This window comes from Oncorhynchus mykiss, chromosome 1, assembly GCF_057628025.1.
Source record: "Oncorhynchus mykiss isolate SJ-2025 chromosome 1, ASM5762802v1, whole genome shotgun sequence".
In the NCBI taxonomy this organism is placed as follows: domain Eukaryota; kingdom Metazoa; phylum Chordata; class Actinopteri; order Salmoniformes; family Salmonidae; genus Oncorhynchus; species Oncorhynchus mykiss.
The window spans coordinates 86,244,762-86,267,972 of NC_143022.1; the positions used below are offsets into that span (position 1 = coordinate 86,244,762).

The 23,211-nt window shown below is 44.7% G+C and overlaps 1 protein-coding gene across 9 annotated transcripts in view; it reads right to left on the reverse strand.

Annotated features, from left to right (window-relative positions):
• LOC100301648 (calcium-activated potassium channel subunit alpha-1a) overlaps positions 1–23,211 on the reverse strand; it is a 331,508-nt gene that overhangs the window by 112,767 nt on the left and 195,530 nt on the right. For all 9 annotated transcript variants that reach the window (XM_036986941.2, XM_036986926.2, XM_090242399.1 and 6 more), the window contains exons 5-7: positions 22,648–22,759; positions 3,693–3,768; positions 2,310–2,385 (exon numbers count right to left, since the gene is read on the reverse strand). In XM_036986941.2, coding sequence (XP_036842836.1) covers positions 2,310–2,385; positions 3,693–3,768; positions 22,648–22,759 — 264 coding nt within the window. The remainder of the gene's footprint in view (positions 1–2,309; positions 2,386–3,692; positions 3,769–22,647; positions 22,760–23,211) is intronic.

Sequence of the window (23,211 nt, forward strand, 5' to 3'; positions counted from 1 at the left end):
TGATTAAAGCGCCCCTAACTCTTCATCATCACATGGAAACACCCTCTATTGGCCGGTCCGAAGGCAATCCCTAGCCCCCTCCACTCGGGTGGCAGCACATCTGAACCGGGTAGGTGGGGGCTACACGAAGACGGCGCCCACCTAGCCTTTTTAACTAACGTGCTGATTCTCAAATCAAGCCCCGGCCCCTACCCCCTAGGCCCTGCTGTGGATCTGAGAAGATCGTATAGGTTTAAGCAACATGGTAAATTGCTGCTTCGCCTTGCCTTCAGATAGGCTGGGAATTTCCATATAGTTGCGGGCACTGAAAATGTTGTATTTTGGTACTGGCAGAACTATTGCCACAATGGGTGTGCAACAAAGTGCTCTAGGGTATCCCAGCGATAGTTTGTCACAAAAACACCTGTAGAGCAGTGCAGGGTTTAAACAAAATTAAATCTAACTTTTTAGTGCACACAACTGTATTCAATTACAGTGCCTTGCGAAAGTATTTGGCCCCTTTGAACTTTGCGACCTTTGCCACATTTCAGGCTTCAAACATAAAGATATAAAACTGTATTTTTTTGTGAAGAATCAACAACAAGTGGGACACAATCATGAAGTGGAACGACATTTATTGGATATTTCAAACTTTTTTAACAAATCAAAAACTGAAAAATTGGGCGTGCAAAATTATTCAGCCCCCTTAAGTTAATACTTTGTAGCGCCACCTTTTGCTGCGATTACAGCTGTAAGTCCCTTGGGGTATGTCTCTATCAGTTTTGCACATCGAGAGACTGAAATGTTTTCCCATTCCTCCTTGCAAAACAGCTCGAGCTCAGTGAGGTTGGATGGAGAGCATTTGTGAACAGCAGTTTTCAGTTCTTTCCACAGATTCTCGATTGGATTCAGGTCTGGACTTTGACTTGGCCATTCTAACACCTGGATATGTTTATTTTTGAACCATTCCATTGTAGATTTTGCTTTATGTTTTGGATCATTGTCTTGTTGGAAGACAAATCTCCGTCCCAGTCTCAGGTCTTTTGCAGACTCCATCAGGTTTTCTTCCAGAATGGTCCTGTATTTGGCTCCATCCATCTTCCCATCAATTTTAACCATCTTCCCTGTCCCTGCTGAAGAAAAGCAGGCCCAAACCATGATGCTGCCACCACCATGTTTGACAGTGGGGATGGTGTGTTCAGCTGTGTTGCTTTTACGCCAAACATAACGTTTTGCATTGTTGCCAAAAAGTTCAATTTTGGTTTCATCTGACCAGGGCACCTTCTTCCACATGTTTGGTGTGTCTCCCAGGTGGCTTGTGGCAAACTTTAAACAACACTTTTTATGGATATCTTTAAGAAATGGCTTTCTTCTTGCCACTCTTCCATAAAGGCCAGATTTCTGCAATATACGACTGATTGTTGTCCTATGGACAGAGTCTCCCACCTCAGCTGTAGATCTCTGCAGTTCATCCAGAGTGATCATGGGCCTCTTGGCTGCATCTCTGATCAGTCTTCTCCTTGTATGAGCTGAAAGTTTAGAGGGACGGCCAGGTCTTGGTAGATTTGCAGTGGTCTGATACTCCTTCCATTTCAATATTATCGCTTGCACAGTGCTCCTTGGGATGTTTAAAGCTTGGGAAATCTTTTTGTATCCAAATCCGGCTTTAAACTTCTTCACAACAGTATCTCGGACCTGCCTGGTGTGTTCCTTGTTCTTCATGATGCTCTCTGCGCTTTTAACGGACCTCTGAGACTATCACAGTGCAGGTGCATTTATACGGAGACTTGATTACACACAGGTGGATTGTATTTATCATCATTAGTCATTTAGGTCAACATTGGTTCATTCAGAGATCCTCACTGAACTTCTGGAGAGAGTTTGCTGCACTGAAAGTAAAGGGGCTGAATAATTTTGCACGCCCAATTTTTCAGTTTTTGATTTGTTAAAAAAGTTTGAAATATCCAATAAATGTCGTTCCACTTCATGATTGTGTCCCACTTGTTGTTGATTCTTCACAAAAAAATACAGTTTTACATCTTTATGTTTGAAGCCTGAAATGTGGCAAAAGGTCGCAAAGTTCAAGGGGGCCGAATACTTTTGCAAGGCACTGTAGTTCTGTATTGTTTACATACCAATCCGATCGTTTCGAACTTACAGGAGTGCCCAGGGGGTAGGGGGTAGGGGTTGGTCTGGGACCCTTCAGCACTCCAGATCTGCCACACATCCAGGGGGAAGGGAGGAGCTAGAGGTTGTTTTCGGACCAAGCGTTAGGAGTTCTAACCTCCCTTACTCCCCCTGTAGCCCAGCCCCCCCGCCCGGCCACTTACCAAATGTATGAATCCGGCAGCTGTTAGCCATGTGCTTATGAAGATGGAACACAGGTTCACCAGCTTGATGGAATTGCTGGGTAGAATAAGAACCATAAACATCTCTCAAAGAGATCCAGGCCAGGTAAGGGTGACAGAAAGAGAATAATGTAAGGGGAGAGGTTCATCTACTGGGTCTGAGGTGGTGAGGCTAGAAAACACCAGGTTTAGGTTGTAAAGTACAGTACTGTCCTGTACATGTCCTCTCCGCTCCTGTCATTATTTTATTATTACGTCAAGTTCTGTCTTTATGTCTGGCATTGTATGCCTGTAAGATACAAAAGAAAATGTCTTTAAGTATTATAATAAAATATTTTTTTTAAAGACGTGCTATTCTGTTCTCTTTCTCTACGCCAGGAAATTAATGGGACTGTGGGTCTCTAGGGGGTGGGATCAGGTCAAAAACAAAAATGCACCCAAACAAACATAAAATGAATTAAGCTGAAAGGGATTACTCTATTGAACTGCTAAGGCACATTATGTCATGACAGCTTTTGTGAAATGCTGTTGCCAGCACTCTACCCATCATCTTGTGTTGTTTTTCCTACATATAGTCAACAGCTACCGCGGTGTCTGTTCTTGCCCTGCTGTAATAGGGAACGTGTCATGCTTTAGTTTAGGATCTGTCTACATTCATCACATGCTCTCCTCTTTCACGTTTTATCTCTCTCCCTCTCTCCCTATCTCTCCTTTACCTATGTTAGTGCTGAACCACAGAAAGAGAGGATGACTGTACATTACTCAACGACTCTGTGTTTACAGTGGCAACAGTCCAGCAAGGAGAGAAGAGGCACGCTGGGCCAAACAGTCATCTAGCCTCAGTGACACTTTACTGGACAGTCCTGCTATTTACCCAGCCACATGGGAAGTTAAATTACATAGTTATTACATAACAATTTCAGAAGACATGAGTGAGATTCATTGGAGCTACTATACAATGTGTCCCATGTGGCTCAGTTGGGACAGCATGGTGCTTGCAACACTATGGTTGTGGGTTCGATTCCCATGGTGGACCAGTATGAAAAGCACAAAATGCACTGCAATCACTACTGCAAGTCGCTCTGGATAAGAATGTCTGCTAAATAGCAAAAATGTACATGTAAAATTTGTTTCAGGTGCTTGAATGAAATCATTTGTAAAAGTGATGAGGAATCTCCCTTTCCCTACATGCTTTGAAGTTGTTACCACTTAAGTTCAAATATCTAAGTCTGGAACAGGCCTGTAAGATAAAGTGTCACCACAGCGTCTAGACAAAGAGCAAACCTGAGCCGAGCTTCTATGTCAGATGGATTCTGGAGATAGTTGGCGTTTTGGCGGTAGTCCAATGAAAGCCCTAATACTTACCTTGTTTTTAAGATATTCAAAAACTGTAAAATTTCAGAGAACTGTATCAATCTCAAGGCTCTCAGGAATCTTAAACCTGAGAGAGAGAGAGAGAGAGAGAGAGAGAGAGAGAGAGAGAGAGAGAGAGAGAGAGAGAGAGAGAGACAGAGAGAGAGAGAGACAGAGAGAGAGACAGAGAGGGAGAGAGAGAGACAGACAGAGAGAGAGAGAGAGAGAGAGAGACAGAGAGAGACAGAGAGCGAGAGAGATTAATTTACGACATCACACATCCAACATCACACAAGAGCTGACCATAGAAATGACATGACAATACTGGACAGAACAAGAACACCTGAGAAAGTCCATGTTAGTCAAAAGATTGTCAATATATCACCAAAATATTTAGTATGAAATCTCGTGTGGGCATTGCCCAGAATTTACCTGCACAGCAGGAAATGCAAACTTTGAGTCTATTCAAGATTTTAAAAGTTAAGTTTGTAATTTCCAATTTAAAATGTCAGACTTCATTTGCCCTAACGAAAAATGTATCAACCCCTACAAAAAATGTCCATAAATTTCAATCTTGCTGTAGCAAACTGGCTCAAATTAAGATCCTACATCTGTACGTTAATCATACATACAGTACTGTATTCTTCATATATACATACACTACCGTTCAAAAGTGTGTGGTCACTTAGAAATGTCCTTGTTTTTGAAAGAAAAGCAACATTCTTTGTCAATTAAAATAACATCAAATTGATCAGAAATACAGTGTAGACATTGTTAATGTTGTAAATGACTATTGTAGCTGGAAACGGCAGATTTTTTATGGAATATCTACATAGGCATACAGAGGCCCATTATCAGCAACCATCACTCCTGTGTTCCAATGGCACGTAATGTTAGCAAATCCAAGTTTATCATTGTAAAAGGCTAATTGATCATTAGAAAACCCTTTTGCAATTACGTTAGCACAGTTGAAAACTTTTGTTCTGATTAAAGAAGCAATAAAACTGGCCTTCTTTAGACTAGTTGTGTCACGAATCCCGCTTCCTGAGTCTGTGTTTGCCTGTGTTTCTGTCCTGGAGTGTGTTTCCGTTGTCCTGGAACGCACCCTGTCTGGTTGCCGGGCGAATTAGCTTGTTGGGAGATCGATGTTCACCCGCACCTGTATCCCATCAGTAATCTGCACACCTGTCCTGATCATCACCTCTCCCCTTCAAAAGCTCTGACCTGACATCCATTCCCTGCCGGATCGTTAGCCATGAACAGTATGTTGTGCCAGAGTATCAGCCTCAAGTTGGATAGAATTTGTTTTGTTGTTTGTTACGTATTGCTTGCCTTGAACTTACCTCTGTTTGTTCTGTCTTCAGTTACTCACCCGGATCATTTACCCCATTCCCGCCTGATCGTCAGAGGATTCCGCTTCCCCATTGGATCCACCTATTTACTCCCATCAACTCACCACCGCTACCCGCTACACCACCTGGATATATCTACCCATTCACATTCACTTGTAAATAAATACTCACCTTCTTCCTACTCTCCTTGTCCTGGTCTGCTTCTGGGTTCGATTTTGAAGAATCGTGACAGAACGATCCGGCCAAGAATGAACCCAGCGGACCTGGATTCCGTTTGCCATGCCATTACCCAGCAGGGGAAGACATTGGGACAACACAAGACGGAGCTACAGGAGATGGCGGTTGCAATCCAGAAATTATCTGCTAGCTTGACACAGATCCAGGATCAGCTCAGTTTGCTGGCGATTCATTCACCACCTGTTTCACCCATCTCACCTGCCGTACCTGATGCGTTTTCCTTCCGTGAACCCAAGGTACCGACGCCTGATAAATATGAAGGGGATTTGGGAAGATGCCGTTCGTTTCTTATGCAGTGTGGGTTAGTGTTTGATCTGCAGCCCCATTCTTACGCCACTGACAAGGCTAGGATAGCCTTTGTTATTGAACTGCTGCGTGGAAGAGCTCTGGTATGGGCTTCAGCCGTTTGGGAACGACAGGGGACCTGCATGGCTTCATACCAGGAATTCACGGGAGAGATGAGAAGGCCATCCAGTCCGAGGTAAGGACGCAGCTAAACGTTTGTTCACTCTTTGCCAAGGAGCTCGCAGTGTGGCAGACTTTATGATCGAGTTCAGGACATTGTTTGTGGAGAGTGGTTGGAATGAGGAGTCACTACAAGCGGCTTTTTACCAGGGGTTGTCGGAGCAACTCAAGGACGAGCTGATATCCTATCCAGAGCCTAGTGACCTAGACAGCTTGGTCACTTTATCTATTCGGGTAGATAATAGAGTCCGAGAGAGAAGGAGGGAGAAGCAGTGGGGCCCATCCAATCAATCAGCAACTCGGTTACCATTCGGTTCAGGAAGTGAACCAGAACGTATTGATCGTTATTCCCCACACGGGATTAGTGGAGGGGTCTTGCCACCAAAGCCTGAATCAATGCAAGTGGGGCGACACGGGCTAACTAAGGAGGAGCGCCAACGTAGACGTGAGACCAACAGCTGTCTCTACTGTGGTAGCTCAGGACATTACATCTCCGCTTGTCCACAGCGCTCGTTAAACTGCACGGCTCGCTAGTTTTGGGAGGAATTTTAGCGAGCCAGATTCAACCTCTCAAGAATCCTGTCAGACCCCGTTTTCCTGCGACCCTTATGAATAAGGATCAGAGCTTAGAGATGAACGCTTTTATCGATTCAGGTGCCGATGGCAGCTTTATTGATGCTGACTTGGTGGAACGGCTGGGGCTTTCCAAGGAGCAATTGCCGGAAGCCATTGAAGCAACCACTCTGAACGGCAGTAGTCTGGCACGGATCACTATGAGGACTGAACCGGTTAAGATGTTGTTGTCGGGTAATCATTCAGAGTTTATCTCCTTCTTCATTCTGTCCTCGCCCCATGTTCCTCTGGTTCTTGGTTACCCCTGGCTGAAGGAACACAATCCCTCGTTTGATTGGGTGACGTGTAAGGTAACTAGTTGGAGCATTGATTGTCATGCTAACTGTCTTAGGACTGCCTGTTCTCCTGCCATTTCCAGTCAGGTCAGTGACTCTGCTCCTCCTGATTTGTCCCTGGTTCCAGAAACATTTCACGAGTTGGGTGAAGTATTCAGTAAACAGAAGGCTCAGTCTCTTCCTCCCCACCGACCTTATGACTGTGCGATTAATCTGTTTCCTGGAGCCGCCTTTCCCAAGGGACGGTTATACAGTATCTCTCGACCTGAACGTGAGGCCTTGGAGACCTACATCAAGGAGTCTCTAGCTGCAAGTCTCATTCGGCCCTCGTCATCACCTCTGGGAGCAGGATTTTTTTTTGTGAGCAAGAAGGATGGAACTCTTCGACCGTGTATTGATTATCTGGGTTTGAATGATATTACGTTCAAGAACAAGTATCCCCTGCCCTTGATGAGCTCGGCTTTCGATTCTTTACAGGGTGCTACGATTTTTACGAAGCTTGATTTACGTAATGCTTATCATTTGGTTCGGATCAAAGAGGGGACGAGTGGTTGACTGGGTTCAATACTCCGATGGGACATTTCGAGTACCAGGTGATGCCGTTTGGACTGACCAACGCTCCTGCTGTGTTCCAAAGTATGGTGAATGACGTTCTGAGAGATATGATTGGTATTTTTGTGTTCGTTTACCTGGATGATATCCTCATCTTCTCGAAGGAGCTTTCTAGCCACGTTCAACATGTCAAGCAGGTCCTGCAGCGGTTATTGGAGAACCGTCTGTTCGTGAAGGCTGAGAAGTGTGATTTTCACGCCCACACGACGTCCTTCCTCGGTTACATCATCTCCAGGGGAGAGATCAAGATGGACCAAGAGAAGGTTCGGGCGGTTCGGGATTGGGTCCAGCCCGGTTCGAGATTGCAGCTCCAGAGATTCCTGGGGTTTGCAAATTTTTATCGGAGGTTTATCCGTGATTACAGCCGGGTGGCCGCCCCTTTAACTGTACTGACGTCTTGCACCAGAAAGTTATGTTGGTCTCCTGAGGCAGACCGAGCATTTCTAGATTTGAAGAGCCGATTCACCAACGCCCCGATTCTCTCTCAACCTGACACTTCCCGTCAGTTCGTTGTGGAGGTGGATGCGTCTGATGTGGGGGTGGGCGCCATCCTGTCCCAGCGTAGCTCCACTGACGGTAAACTCCATCCCCGCGCCTTCTACTCTTGTCGTCTTTCTCCAGCTGAAAGAAACTACGATGTGGGTAACCGGGTGCTTCTCGCTGTGAAGCTTGCCTTGGAGTGGCGTCACTGGTTGGAGGGAGCGGAGCAACCGTTTGTGGTCTGGACTGACCACAATAATCTGGCTTACGTGCAATCGGCTAAACGTCTCAACTCTCGTCAGGCCCGGTGGGCTTTGTTTTTTGGACGCTTCAATTTTTCCCTGACGTTCCGACCTGGGTCGAAGAACGGGAAGGCGGACGCCCTGTCCCGGATGTTCTCCAAGACGGAGGAGAGTGAGGCCAAGACTGAGACGATTCTTCCCCAGAACGTTGTCGTGGGAGCCGTTACATGGAGGATTGAGGAGGAGGTGATGGCGGCTCTTCGGACACAGCCCGGGCCCGGTAACGGTCCACCCGGTCGGTTGTTCGTGCCTGAGTCGGTTCGTTCTGCTGTCCTTCAGTGGTCCCACGCCAGCAAGATAGCTTGTCACCCTGGTGTTGCTCGGACTATGGCGCTACTGCGCAGACGATTTTGGTGGCCTGCCATGGGAGAAGATACCCGGAGGTTTGTTGCCGCTTGTCCTGTTTGTGCGCAGAATAAGAGTACCAATCGGGCCAGCTCTGGGCTTCTTCACCCCCTACCTATTCCCCGACGACCTTGGTCGCATCTGGCCCTGGATTTTGTCACGGGGTTGCCCTCTTCTGTTGGTAACACGGTTAATCTGACCATTGTGGATAGATTCAGCAAGTTTGCCCACTTTGTTCCCCTCTCCAAGCTGCCTTCTGCCACTGAGACGTCCGAGATCCTGGTTAGGGAGGTGTTCAGGGTCCACGGGTTGCCCTGTGACATTGTTTCTGACCGTGGTCCTCAGTTTACCTCTGCTGTCTGGAAATCCTTCTGTTTGGCCATTGGAGCTACAGTCAGTCTCACATCTGGATTTCACCCCCAATCTAATGGTCAGGCGGAGAGAGCCAACCAGAAGATGGAGTCCACGCTGCGTTGTCTTGTCTCCTCTGATCCCACCTCTTGGTCATCTCAATTACCCTGGGTCGAGTATGCCCATAATACCCTTCCTTCATCTGCCACTGGGATGTCCCCCTTCCAATGCCTGTACGGATACCAACCTCCCTTGTTTCCTTCTCAGGAGAGGGATCTTTCGGTCCCTTCTGTCCAGGCCCACATTCGTCGTTGCCACCGGACCTGGCATCGGGCCAGGAAGGTTCTCCTTAGAGTTTCTGACCGGTATCAGATCCAGGCGAATCGTTGCCGTATTCCTGCTCCCGCTTATACCATCGGAGATAAGGTGTGGTTGGCTACACGGGATCTTCCTCTACGGACTGAGTCGAGGAAACTGTCACCAAAGTTCATTGGTCCGTTCGTGGTGGAGAGAATCATTAACCCTGCTGTGGTCCGACTCAAATTGCCGGCAACGCTTCGAGTACACCCCACCTTTCATGTCTCCTGCCTCAAGCCGGGTTCACCTCAGTCCTCTGTCGCCCCCTCCTCCTCGTCCTCCTCCTCCTCAGATGATCGGAGGTGGTCCTGTCTACACGGTGCGCCGCATCATGGACTCCAGACGGTGGGGTCGAGGGTTCCAATATCTTGTGGATTGGGAAGGATATGGTCCAGAGGAGAGGAGTTGGATTCCTCGGCGTCAGATCCTTGATGACGACCTGCTTCGTGACTTCTACCGCCTGCACCCTGGCGCTCCAGGTAGTCCGCCCGGTGGCGTTCGTCGGAGGGGGGGTACTATCACGAATCCCGCTTCCTGAGTCTGTGTTTGCCTGTGTTTCTGTCCTGGAGTGTGTTTCCGTTGTCCTGGAACGCACCCTGTCTGGTTGCCGGGCGAATTAGCTTGTTGGGAGATCGATGTTCACCCGCACCTGTATCCCATCAGTAATCTGCACACCTGTCCTGATCATCACCTCTCCCCTTCAAAAGCTCTGACCTGACATCCATTCCCTGCCGGATCGTTAGCCATGAACAGTATGTTGTGCCAGAGTATCAGCCTCAAGTTGGATAGAATTTGTTTTGTTGTTTGTTACGTATTGCTTGCCTTGAACTTACCTCTGTTTGTTCTGTCTTCAGTTACTCACCCGGATCATTTACCCCATTCCCGCCTGATCGTCAGAGGATTCCGCTTCCCCATTGGATCCACCTATTTACTCCCATCAACTCACCACCGCTACCCGCTACACCACCTGGATATATCTACCCATTCACATTCACTTGTAAATAAATACTCACCTTCTTCCTACTCTCCTTGTCCTGGTCTGCTTCTGGGTTCGATTTTGAAGAATCGTGACAAGTTGAGTATCTGGAGAATCAGCATTTGTGGTTTTGATTACATGCTCAAAATGACCAGAAACAAAGAACGTCAACAGTGAAGAGGCGACTCTGGGATGCTGGCCTTCTAGGCAGAGTTCCTCTGTCCAGTTTTTGTGTTCTTTTGCCCATCTTAATATTTTATTTTCATTGGCCAGTCTGAGATATGGCTTTTTCTTAGAAGGCCAGCATCCCGGAGTCACCTCTTCACTGTTGATGTTGAGACTGGTGTTTTGCAGGTACTATTTAATGAAGCTGCCATTTGAGGACTTGTGAGGCATCTGTTTCTCAAACGAGACACTCTAATGTACTTGTCCTCTTGCTAAGTTGTGCACCAGGGCCTCCCACTCTTTCTATTCTGGTTAGAGCCAGTTTGCGCTGTTCTGTGAAGGGAGTATTACACAGCGTTGTACAAGATCTTCAGTTTCTTGGCAATTTCTCGCATGGAACAGTCTTTATTTCTCAGAACAAAAATAGACTGACGAGTTTCAGAAGAAAGGTCTTTGTTTCTGGCCATTTTGAGCCTGTAATCGAACCCACAAAAGCTGATGCTCCAGATACTCAACTAGTCTAAAGAAGGACAGTTTTATTGCTTCTTTAATCAGGACAACAGTTTTCAGCTGTGCAAACATAATTGCAAAAGGGTTTTCTAATGATCAATTAGCCTTTTAAAATGATAAACTTGTATTAGCAAACACAACGTGCCATTGGAACCTACGCCTATGTATATATTCCATTGAAAAATCTGCCGTTTCCAGCTACAATAGTAATTTACAACATTAACAATATCTACACTGTATTCCGGATAAATTTGATGTTATTTTAATGGTCAAAAAAATAGCTTTTCTTTCAAAAACAAGGACATTTCTAAGCGACCCCAAACTTTTGAACGGCAGTGTACAGTAGATATACTTTGTGATTTGTAGCCTCTAAGGTGGCTATATTAGGAACATCTGCTCTTTCCATGACAGACTGACCAGGTGAATCCAGGTGAAAGCTATGATCCCTTATTGATGTCACTTGTTAAGTCCACTTCAATCAGTGTAGATGAATGGAAGGAGACAGGTTAAAGAAGGATGTTTAAGCCTTGAGACAATTGAGACATGGATTGTGTACATGTGCCATTCAGAGGGTGAATGGGCAATACAAAACATTCAAGTGCCTTTGAAAGGGTATGGTAATAGGTGCCAGGCACACCGGTTTGAATCAAGAACTGCAATGCAGCTGAGTTGTTTACACTCAACAGTTTCCCGTGTTTATCAAGAATGGTCTACCACTTAAAGGCCATCCAGCCAAGTTGGCAACTGTGGGAAGCATTGGAGTCAAAATGGGCCAGCATCCCTGTGGAAAGCTTTCAACACCTTGTAGAGTCCATTCCCCGGTGAATTGAGGCTGTTCTGAGGGTGAAAGGAAGGGGGGGGGGGGGGGGCGAGTTTGTGCCCTACATGTGTATCTGTCGGATTCCAAAATGAGCTCACCCAGAGATTAGAGACACAATGCAACACCTGCCTCAATATCAGTTTACACCAATATATTCCCTGCTCTGATTCACTGTGTGTGAATGGATGGATGGAATCATTCACACCAGTAGTGACTTAGGTTAACAGAGAAGGCCGATGTTGACCAGATTAACTTTGAAACATTTCCTTGAAGTCTAATCTCTCATGGACACACTGTACATACGTAACATGATGTCGTAGCATCTGACCATTTGGACAAATTTTTACAAATTTTACAAAGGTTCGCATCCTCCGAATATTAGAAGGGGAGATTTGACCCACACACTGGACTGAAACATCTGTTTAGGGGGTGGAGACTGCTCAAGTCTGGTTAGTATATTTTTTTCATACATCTACCCCCAAAACGTAATCGATCGTCTGACGCAATTAACGCAAGATTTTAGTTTTTGGTATCCAAGATGACATGAAATCTAATCTCTTTGTGTTTTTAGATCTGTTTAAAGTTTCATTCATGGTGTAAACAGATACATTCTGTAAACACAAGTCTTAGTGAGGCAACTTACAGCTACCACAAATATTTAGTATACCTGGCCCATGCAGGAATCAAACATGATTTTCCAACAAACTAAGCCATTCCATTGAATTCCTCCGCTGCTGTTCGTCTGACTGACATCATCAGAGTCGTTTGTGGTGACGTCAAAATTAGGGGTGTTGTACAAAATAAAGTAATCAGCTATTGGATCAGCTCTAACCAATGGTGAATTTTCAAAACTTTGCTTTACCCATGTGTGTTCTGGCTCTGGCACAACCCATTGGTTTCTGGGACCAATTAGACAGTCTATAAAGTATTTCCATTCTAGAAATCGTAGGGGAGGTACTCAGATCCAGACTCATTGCGGAGAAGAAACTAACGCATGTGGCGTAGCGTTTGGCCGCAGCAAGGAGTTTGGGTAGCCAGGCAACCACACAGCAGGAGCAGAGTAAAGAATAAGAATCATAACCACGAGGGATTCCATTCCCTTCCCAGACCTCGGTCCTTACCGCATTTGGAGATTAACCAGATAGATGTTTGAACAGGGCCCAGACCCCATTTTAAGCAGAACATAGTTTATACAACTAGGAATCACAGACAAGACCAGACAGTTTGACTTTGGTCCTAGATCTCTATTCTTACCCCATTTGGAGAGAAAGTTCAGAGAGGTCCAGAGTGCAAGATAGGGTCCCTTCTGCCTCTCCTTCTTCATAGCCACTCCACGAGGCCCCAGCCTCACCCTGTACCCTTTCTGAAACAACTCTCCACACGACTTCTTTCTCCTGAATGTGTCTCCACGGGTCTCGGGGCGAGGGGAGGCGGCACCGCGTGGACCCCGGTACATCAGGAGCTTAGTAGGGATCATCGCTATCGATCTCAGATATTTAGTTATCTATTGCAGTCTCAGGTAGTTTCTCTTAAGGGTCCTTGTCTTTCTGAAGAGTGGAACTAAGCTTTCATTCTTCAGAAGTCCTATTCTCTAGTTCTAAGGTCCAACGCTGTGTGTTCAACAGTGTCTCAAAGGAAGAGATGAAGAACTGTTTCTTGAAGGAGGAAATGGATGAAAAAAGATGATTTGGAAGACAGACAAGTAGAGTTTTTCCAGGTAGAATTGCGTGCATAGAACACTCGATAAAAGATGCAGAATCAAGTGCTGCACGTGCCGAAGAGAACACCAGACTAAGTGACAGTCAGATAGACAGACAACGCCTCCATGTACCTGTCTGGTACAAACTGTATCCTGGTCTGGTCTGATATAAGCTGTGACACAGTAGAGGATCTGTTAATAATCTGAGCGGCCCAAACAGATTCCCCTGCGCCCTCTCTGGTGTACCTACAGAGAGTCATGTGGATGTTTCTCCCACCAATAAGGGGCCGTGTTCAGAGGTGAGGCGTTTTTAAAGTGCCTGAACCCATCCAGGGATTTAGAGAGAGAGAGAGAGAGATACACAGAGAGAGAGAGAGAGAGAGAGAGATACAGAGAGAGAGAGGGATGAAGCAATAATCTGTATTTAATCACAAATGCCGTGCTGTCACTGGCAGATATCAGATATATGGGCAGTAGTTACATGGGGATTAAGCGGAATGGCAGTTTGTATTGACATCAGCTCACAGCAATAGAACTATCTGTACTACTGAACAGGTAGCGCAGGAAAGAGGAAGCTACAGTGCTAACCATTTCCCTACCAAGAACATTGGTCCTTGTTGGGCGAGTGCAACACTGTAGGTTTCAGGGCATGTGGCGTCACTCCATGATTGCTACTAGTATGCTAACTAGCCCGCATCTGCTACACATGCAACAACACTGCAAGGATCATCATAATAATCTGTGGGTATGTGCCAAGCCCCTTCCCCTCTGTCACGTGTCACTGACAGTAGACACACACACTGGAGTCTTTTATCAATCATCAGCCTGGGGATGACCATGTTACAACAGGGATAATACCCTGTGTCCAGGCAGTCGGGATTATAACACACACACTGATAGCATGCCAGATACTGTACTAGAGTCTGTAAGCCTATTCAGAGATCAACACCGACAGTACACTACCATCACCAGCAGAGGGCAGTAGTGATGTGGATATGGAGAGACATGGATACAAAACATTAATTGACAGTACACAGGCTCCAGAAGTAATATGGGGATATTATGTAATATGGCTTTGAATTATAATGTAGAGCTATGACTACACTGCTTATACCTTCTTCTATAATGGCATTTTGCATGTCTCCATAACGCAGAAAACAATGGATTATTTAACACTGACATCTTATTATACAGTCTAAATAGTTCCTCCTATATTTATACCGTCTATAGTTCCCCATATATTTACACAGTCTATATAGTTACTCATATACTTATAGTCTCGTTGCTCCTATATATATATATACACCGTACTCTTATCCTACTCCTCCTCTTTTCCTCTGGTGATGTAGAGGTGAATCCAGGCCCTGCAGTGCCTAGCTCCACTCCTATTCCCCAGGTGCTCTCTTTTGATGACTTCTGTAACCATAATAGCCTTGGTTTCATGCATGTTAACATTAGAAGCCTCCTCCCTAAGTTTGTTTTATTCACTGATTTTGCACACTCTGCCAACCCGGATATTCTAGCTGTGTCTGAATCCTGGCTTAGGAAGACCATCAAAATTCTGAAATTGTCATCCCAAACTACAACATTTTCAGACAAGATAGAACTGCCAAAGGGGGCGGTGTTGCGATCTACTGCAAAGATAGCCTGCAGAGTTCTGTCCTACTATCCAGGTCTGTACCCAAACAATTTGAACTTCTACTTTTAAAAATCCACCTCTTTTAAAACAAGTCTCTCACCGTTGCCGCCTGCTATAGACCACCCTCTGCCCCCAGCTGTGCTCTGATTCTTGTGAAGAATCAACAACAAGTGGGGCACAATCATGAAGTGGAACGACATTTATTGGATATTTCAAACTTTTTTAACAAATCAAAAACTGAAAAATTGGGCGTGCAAAATTATTCAGCCCCCTTAAGTAAATACTTTGTAGCGCCACCTTTTGCTGCGATTACAGCTGTAAGTCGCTTGTGGTATGTCTCTATCAGTTTTGCACATCGAGAGACTGAAATTTTTTGTGTGATGTCATCTATCTCCCATTACATTATCTCCCATCCCATTACCCAGCATCCTCATCAACCCGGGGAACCACGTAAAGATGCAGGAAGGAACTCTGGGGTTCTTCATCGCCAGTGATGCCAAAGAAGTAAAGAGGTAATGGCTATCATCCCACCATCACGGAAAAATACAGAAAAACGCCACAGGAAAAGCCTTGCCTGGGTTTTCATTCTCTTGGTGGCTAAAAGGAGATTAGGCATTCAACTTCTCTAAATATCTTGTTAAAAATAAAGGTGTCATTGGTAAAAGTAAAAGCCAGCTGGTAAAAGCCAACTCACAGGTGAACCTGGTGAAATGGGTCAAATTCACAAGGTGAGTTGCAAACTGAGATGATAAATATCTATGCTGCTGTTTCCTCCCCAGAGCATTTTTCTACTGCAAAGCTTGTCACGATGACATCACAGACCCCAAACGGATCAAAAAGTGTGGCTGCAAACGACGTGAGTACACCCACGCCCTGCCCACAACACAATCACTCACCCCTCTTATGACCCTCCTCTCCTCCCAACCCCTCCCCCACCTCCCACTGTCGCTGAATTAGGATTAGGATGTGCTATATGAATGATGTCATATCCCTCACTGTTTCTCATAGGAATATCATTTTACAGCTATAACTATATTGTTTTGCTATTATACAATTTGAAATGGAAATTATCCCATTTGAAAGTGTAATAACTGTGATCACAATTCCTCAACCTTCATTGTGGTATAATCCAAAATCAATGCATGATAATATTATTTATTAAATCCAAAATAAGTACAGGCAACATTCTACACATTTAGTTTGATTTATTAATTTCATGACTAAAATATGTAACCTGATCATGTTATGTATCATAATGACAAAACTAGTTAGAAGAGTGGACTGAAGTCTGGAGGCAGAAAGGGACCGAGAGAGAGAGAGTTGTCAGTGTGCTAATGATGGAGTGAGTTTGAGTGACAGAAGTAGCTGAGCAGACGAGGGAGGCTGTCAGGTCACCATAGCGACTCTGTAATACAGTGCCTTGCAAAAGTATTTGGCCCCCTTGAACTTTGCGACCTTTTGCCACATTTCAGGATTCAAACATAAAGATATAAAACTGTATTTTTTTGTGAAGAATCAACAACAAGTGGGACACAATCATGAAGTGGAACGACATTTATTGGATATTTCAAACTTTTTTAACAAATCAAAAACTGAAAAATTGGGCGTGCAATATCCGGTGGTTTTGTTTATTAAACTGTGCCGTTGTAAATCAGTTTTTGCTCTCCTGCGCCTGACTTCTCTGCCACCAGTACGCACAACCTACACCCAGTGGGTCAGAAGTTTACATACACTCAATTAGTATTTGGTAGCAGGCTTTTTCAGTTCTGCCCAAAAATGTTCTATAGGATTGAGGTCAGGGCTTTGTGATGGCCCCTCCAATACTTTGACTTTGTTGCCACAACTTTGGAAGTATGCTTGGGGTCATTGTCCATTTGGAAGACCCATTTGCGACCAAGCTTTAATTTCCTGACTGATGTCTTGAGATATTGCTTCAATATATCCACATAATTTTCCGTCCTCATCATGATGCCATCTATTTTGTGAAGTGCACCAATCCCTCCTGCAGCAAAGCACCCCCACAACATGATGCTGCCACCCCCGTACTTCACGGTTGGGATGGTGTTCTTCGGCTTCCAAGCCTCCCCCTTTTTCCGCCAAACATAACAATGGTCATTATGGCCAAACAGTTCTATTTTTGTTTCATCAGACCAGAGGACATTTCTCCAAAAATTACGATCTTTGTCCCCATGTGCAGTTGCAAACTATAGTCTGGCTTTTTTATGGCGGTTTTGGAGCAATGCTTCTTCCGAGCTGGCGCTAGCGAAACCCCTAACCATAAGAAGTTAACAAGAAATTTGCGGAGTGGTTGGAGTTTTAATGACTCTAATGTATGTTAACTTACGACTTCAACTGTACACAGTCTCTAGTTACTATATACAGTCTATATAAACATTTATTTTCAACAAACTTAACATGTGTAAATATTTGTATGAACATAACAAGATTTAACAACTGAGACATAAACTGAACAAGTTCCACAGACATGTGACTAACAGAAATTGAATAATGTGTCCCTGAACAAAGAGGGGGTCAAAATCAAAAGTAACAGTCAGTATTTGGTGTGTGCACCAGCTGCATTAAGTACTGCAATGCATCTCATCCTCATGGACTGCACCAGACTTGCAAACTCTTGCTGTGAGATGTTACCCCACTCTTCACCAAGGCACCTGCAAGTTCCCGGACATTTCTGGGGGGAATGGCCCTAGCCCTCACCCTCCAATCCAACAGGTCCCAGACGTGCTCAATGGGATTGAGATCCAGGCTCTTCGCTGGCCATGGCAGAACACTGACATTCCTGTCTTGCAGGAAATCACGCACAGAACGAGCAGTATGGCTGGTGGCATTGTCATGCTGGAGGGTCATGTCAGGAAGAGCCTGCAGGAAGGGTACCACATGAGGGAGGAGTCTTCCCTGTAACGCACAGCATTGAGATTGCCTGCAATGACAACAAGCTCGGCCCGATGATGCTGTGACACACATTTATAGACTGTATAACTCTTTATGATTGACAGTCTCTAGTTACTCCTGTATTTACGGTCTCTAGTTACTCCTGTATTTATACAGTCTCTAGTTACTCCTATATTTATACAGTCTATATAGTTACTCCTATATTTATAGTCTCGTTATTCCTATATTTATACAGTCTCTAGTAACTCCTATATTTATACAGTTCTACTGTGTCATTTAAAAGCTGCCTTAACATCCTACACAAGTTCTGCTCTTTCTACGAGAGAAAGAAAGGCAGTGAAGCCCTAGCAGGACTGGAATTAATTGGGGAGAGGATGAGGGGCTTGAGGATTGGGGTCTCTGGGGCTAGCAGCTAGCTTGGCATCTTTCAAAGAGCCGTTTGTATGCTAATCCAACACAGCTAGCCTGGCTATGGCCTTCTCGCTCTCGGGGGAGAGATACCCACTTCACGTAGTTTAAGAAGATTAATTTCTTATTTCCATGTAGGAACGCTGCGTGTCTTTTTAGATTAGCCGCACGTTTCTCTACCCTCTTAATTTAAAGCCAATTTGGCAGAAGGTGAAAGAACATTACTGAGAAATGCATAGAGAGGATGGTCCTCTGGTGGAGAATAAAGTAGGCTACTCAAATGTGATGTGCTGTAACAATTATGATCTGCTATCACCTAGTAGTGTGTGTGTGTGTGTGTGTGTGTGTGTGTGTGTGTGTGTGTGTGTGTGTGTGTGTGTGTGTGTGTGTGTGTGTGTGTGTGTGTGTGTGTTGCATAGCATTTAGTCACACAGAGCAAGAAAACTGAATGAGTCCACAGGAGTTGATGTAAAACTGTGTTAACATCATCATTGTTTCCCTCTGAAACAGACGACTGGAGACAAAACACAATTAGTGAGATGGAAATAGAATTGATTTCCACTCAAACCAATTGATTATCAGTGAAGGCTTTGCAAATTTGTCAACTACCCACTGGAGCATAACTCAATAGAGATGGATGTGGGGACATTAGACATGTCACTCAGTCACCAACCACTGGACAGATTATTCATGTTAGACCTGGAGTCTGGTGTAACACGTACCTGATACCTCTACAGTACCGTTGGAACAGTGGTATTCAAACTTCTTCAGCGGAGAAACATTTTTCCAGCAGAATTTCTGGGGACCACTTTTATCTCCGCAAGAATTTCCCACCACGAAGACCCACCACACCCCAAATCTAATGACACAACCCACCCCACCCCAAATCTAACGACACAACCCACCACACCCCAAATCTAATGACACAACCCACCACACCCCAAATCTAATGACACAACCCACCCCACCCCAAATCTAACGACACAACCCACCACACCCCAAATCTAATGACACAACCCACCCCACCCCAAATCTAATGACACAACCCACCACACCCCAAATCTAATGACACAACCCACCACACCCCAAATCTAATGACACAACCCACCCCACCCCAAATCTAACGACACAACCCACCACACCCCAAATCTAATGACACAACCCACCCCACCCCAAATCTAATGACACAACCCACCACACCCCAAATCTAATGACACAACCCACCACACCCCAAATCTAACGACACAACCCACCACACCCCAAATCTAACGACACAACCCACCACACCCCAAATCTAATGACACAACCCACCCCATCCCAAATCTAATGACACAACCCACCACACCCCAAATCTAATGACACAACCCACCACACCCCAAATCTAACGACACAACCCACCACACCCCAAATCTAATGACACAACCCACCCCACCCCAAATCTAATGACACAACCCACCACACCCCAAATCTAACGACACAACCCACCCCACCCCAAATCTAATGACACAACCCACCACACCCCAAATCTAATGACACAACCCACCACACCCCAAATCTAATGACACAACCCACCACACCCCAAATCTAATGACACAACCCACCCCATCCCAAATCTAATGACACAACCCACCCCACCCCAAATCTAATGACACAACCCACCACACCCCAAATCTAATGACACAACCCACCACACCCCAAATCTAACGACACAACCCACCACACCCCAAATCTAATGACACAACCCACCCCACCCCAAATCTAACGACACAACCCACCACACCCCAAATCTAACGACACAACCCACCCCACCCCAAATCTAACGACACAACCCACCCCACCCCAAATCTAATGACACAACCCACCACACCCCAAATCTAATGACACAACCCACCACACCCCAAATCTAACGACACAACCCACCACACCCCAAATCTAACGACACAACCCACCCCACCCCAAATCTAATGACACAACCCACCACACCCCAAATCTAATGACACAACCCACCACACCCCAAATCTAATGACACAACCTTACAACCATTACATTTTCATATCTTAGCAAAATGATAACAAACCAATAAATACATGAACTAAATGTTTTTTTTTTACATTTGTATGTTGTCCCATACAATAATCTGTACTCTTAATTGAGATGTAATATCTACAGCTAACTCTAACCCTAGAGTCTGATGTAATATCTACAGTTAACTCTAACCCTAGAGTCTGATGTAACATCTACAGCTAACTCTAACCCTAGAGTCTGATGTAACATCTACAGCTAACTCTAACCCTAGAGTCTGATGTAACATCTACAGCTAACTCTAACCCTAGAGTCTGATGTAACATCTACAGCTAACTCTAACCCTAGAGTCTGATGTAACATCTACAGCTAACTCTAACCCTAGAGTCTGATGTAATATCTACAGCTAACTCTAACCCTAGAGTCTGATGTAATATCTACAGCTAACTCTAACCCTAGAGTCTGATGTAATATCTACAGCTAACTCTAACCCTAGAGTCTGATGTAATATCTACAGCTAACTCTAACCCTAGAGTCTGATGTAATATCTACAGCTAACTCTAACCCTAGAGTCTGATGTAACATCTACCTGATAACACATCTACAGTACCAGATCAAGCATTGGACTATGTAGCTATAATTGGAATCCCTCCTGTTGTCAATCACTGTCATGTTGCTATTATTCCATACCTTCTAATTTCCTGCAGACCTGATATCCAGTACCAGCTCATCCTAATAATACCCTGGCCTAATACCCTGCCCCTAGTTAGAGGCCCCTCTGATATCAACCAGTTGATAACGGAGAGTTTGACATGCATGGCACTATAGCACCGTATAGATCAATCACACACACACACACACACACACACACACACACACACACACACACACACACACACACACACACACACACACACACACACACACACACACACACACACACACACACACACACACACAGTTATGGCACAGTGTTTTCTGGTGTGGATTGCGTGATGCATTGTTGTCTCTACCTCCTTGCCCTGTGTGCTGTTGTCTGTGCCCAATAATGTTTGTACCATGTTTTGTGCTGCTACCATGTTGTTGTCATGTTGTACTGCTGCCATGTTGTTGTCATGTTGTACTGCTGCCACGTTGTTGTCATGTGTTACTGTCATACTATGTTGTTGTCTTAGGTCTCTCTTTATTTAGTGTTGTTTTGTCTCTCTTGTCGTGACGTGTGTTTTGTCCTATATTTGTATTTTATTTTTAATCCCAGCCCCCGTCCCCACAGGAGGCCTTTTGCCTTTTGGTAGGCCGTCATTGTAAATAAAAATGTGTTCTTAACTGACTTGCCTAGTTAAATAAATGTTCAATAAAATAAAGAAATAAATGGATTGCTGGGACAGTCATAGCTGTTGCTACGTAACAAACACTTAAAACACATCAACACACAATCACACAGCAATAACCAAACATGTAATGTACGCTAGTGCAAACACACATTCTATTTCACACACGTGGTGTGTGTGTGGGACCGTTTATGACCAGATGACCCTAAAATACACTGTCTGACGTACAGAACGTGTCCATCCGCCTCTACACAAACAACATGTGACGTGAGTGGGCTGTTCGGGGGTGTATTCTTCTGTGTTATCTGACATATTCTCCTTCAAAGTGATTTTTTAATCTCACTGGCTTCCCCAGTATGAATAGATAAACACATACATAATTCATGAATGCATATTCATGGTGCGGAGAGGGGAATCTAGGCCATCTCAAAACAATGGCTTCCCTCCCAGTTTCCTTTTTCAACTACCTCCAGAAATAAAGAGGATGATTCAAGACTCCCCGCAGAGGAGAGCTACCTCCCAGTAAACCATTGCTGGTTACCTCTGCATTCCAAGAACGTTAGTAGGGACGTTCTGAGAATGTAAAAATGGCAACTTCTCTTTTTTTCCCCCCTAAACACTTTATCATGATTTTTTTTTTGCAATTCAAATGTAAACCAAATTGGGACTCCATTGCAACTTTCCCTAATGTTATAGTAACATTCGTTGTTGGCTGGGCTCGGTCTTCTTTTCCATCAAACTACAGTATAATGTAGTGGGAGCGCAGAGAACGGCTAATTATAACAGAAACCAATTTCCTTTTTCATCATCCTGTATAGCGAGTCAATGCTAACGATGGCGTCACCACGCTACTGCTGCATAGCCTACTGAGAAAAGTCAGCCATGATACAATCCAGGCCATTGTATGTTTCCCAGGCTGAACCTGTGCAAAGAATGTCCAATAGATGGCAACTAAGAGCTGTCATGACATTAAGTTTTCCAGGTACAATATTTGGCCATATAAATAACTCTCTCACTGCTCCGAGTCATTGTAGAGAAATGGAGAGAAATGTAGAAGGAGAAAAAGGTTTGTCCTTACCCAGCCAGCTCCTGTTCAGGTAGACAGATACGAAGACAGGAGGAACAGTGAAGAAGTCCACAACTGAGTTGACCTCCAGCCAGAACCACAGCTTATCATTGGCTGCTATGAACTGAAGGAGAAATAGAAGGGTAACACTTCACTTAAAGCCTGCACGTATACTGAATTATGTTGATGCAGTTATTGTGTATTACAGGGGTAGGCAACTAGAATCAGCCGCAGGATGTCGGAGCAGATCGTCGGGGGAAGGGAACATAATTATAATAATTTGTACTATGCAAATTGACCACAACTAAGCCCAAAAAGAGATTGCATTTCAAAAGAACAATTTCATACCTGGATTACTGAACATTGAGACACGATCACATACATCTTTTTTTAAATGTATTTGTGAGAATACTTGGAAACGGATTACCTCAGTAAATAAATACATTCCGGTTGATTTCTGTCTTTTTTGACCAAAAACAAAACTCAACAAACAAACGTTGTCGTTTATTTGTACTAAAAACGGATGTATTGGAAGACTTCTCATTGGCTGCTATGAACTGAAGGGAGACATAGAAG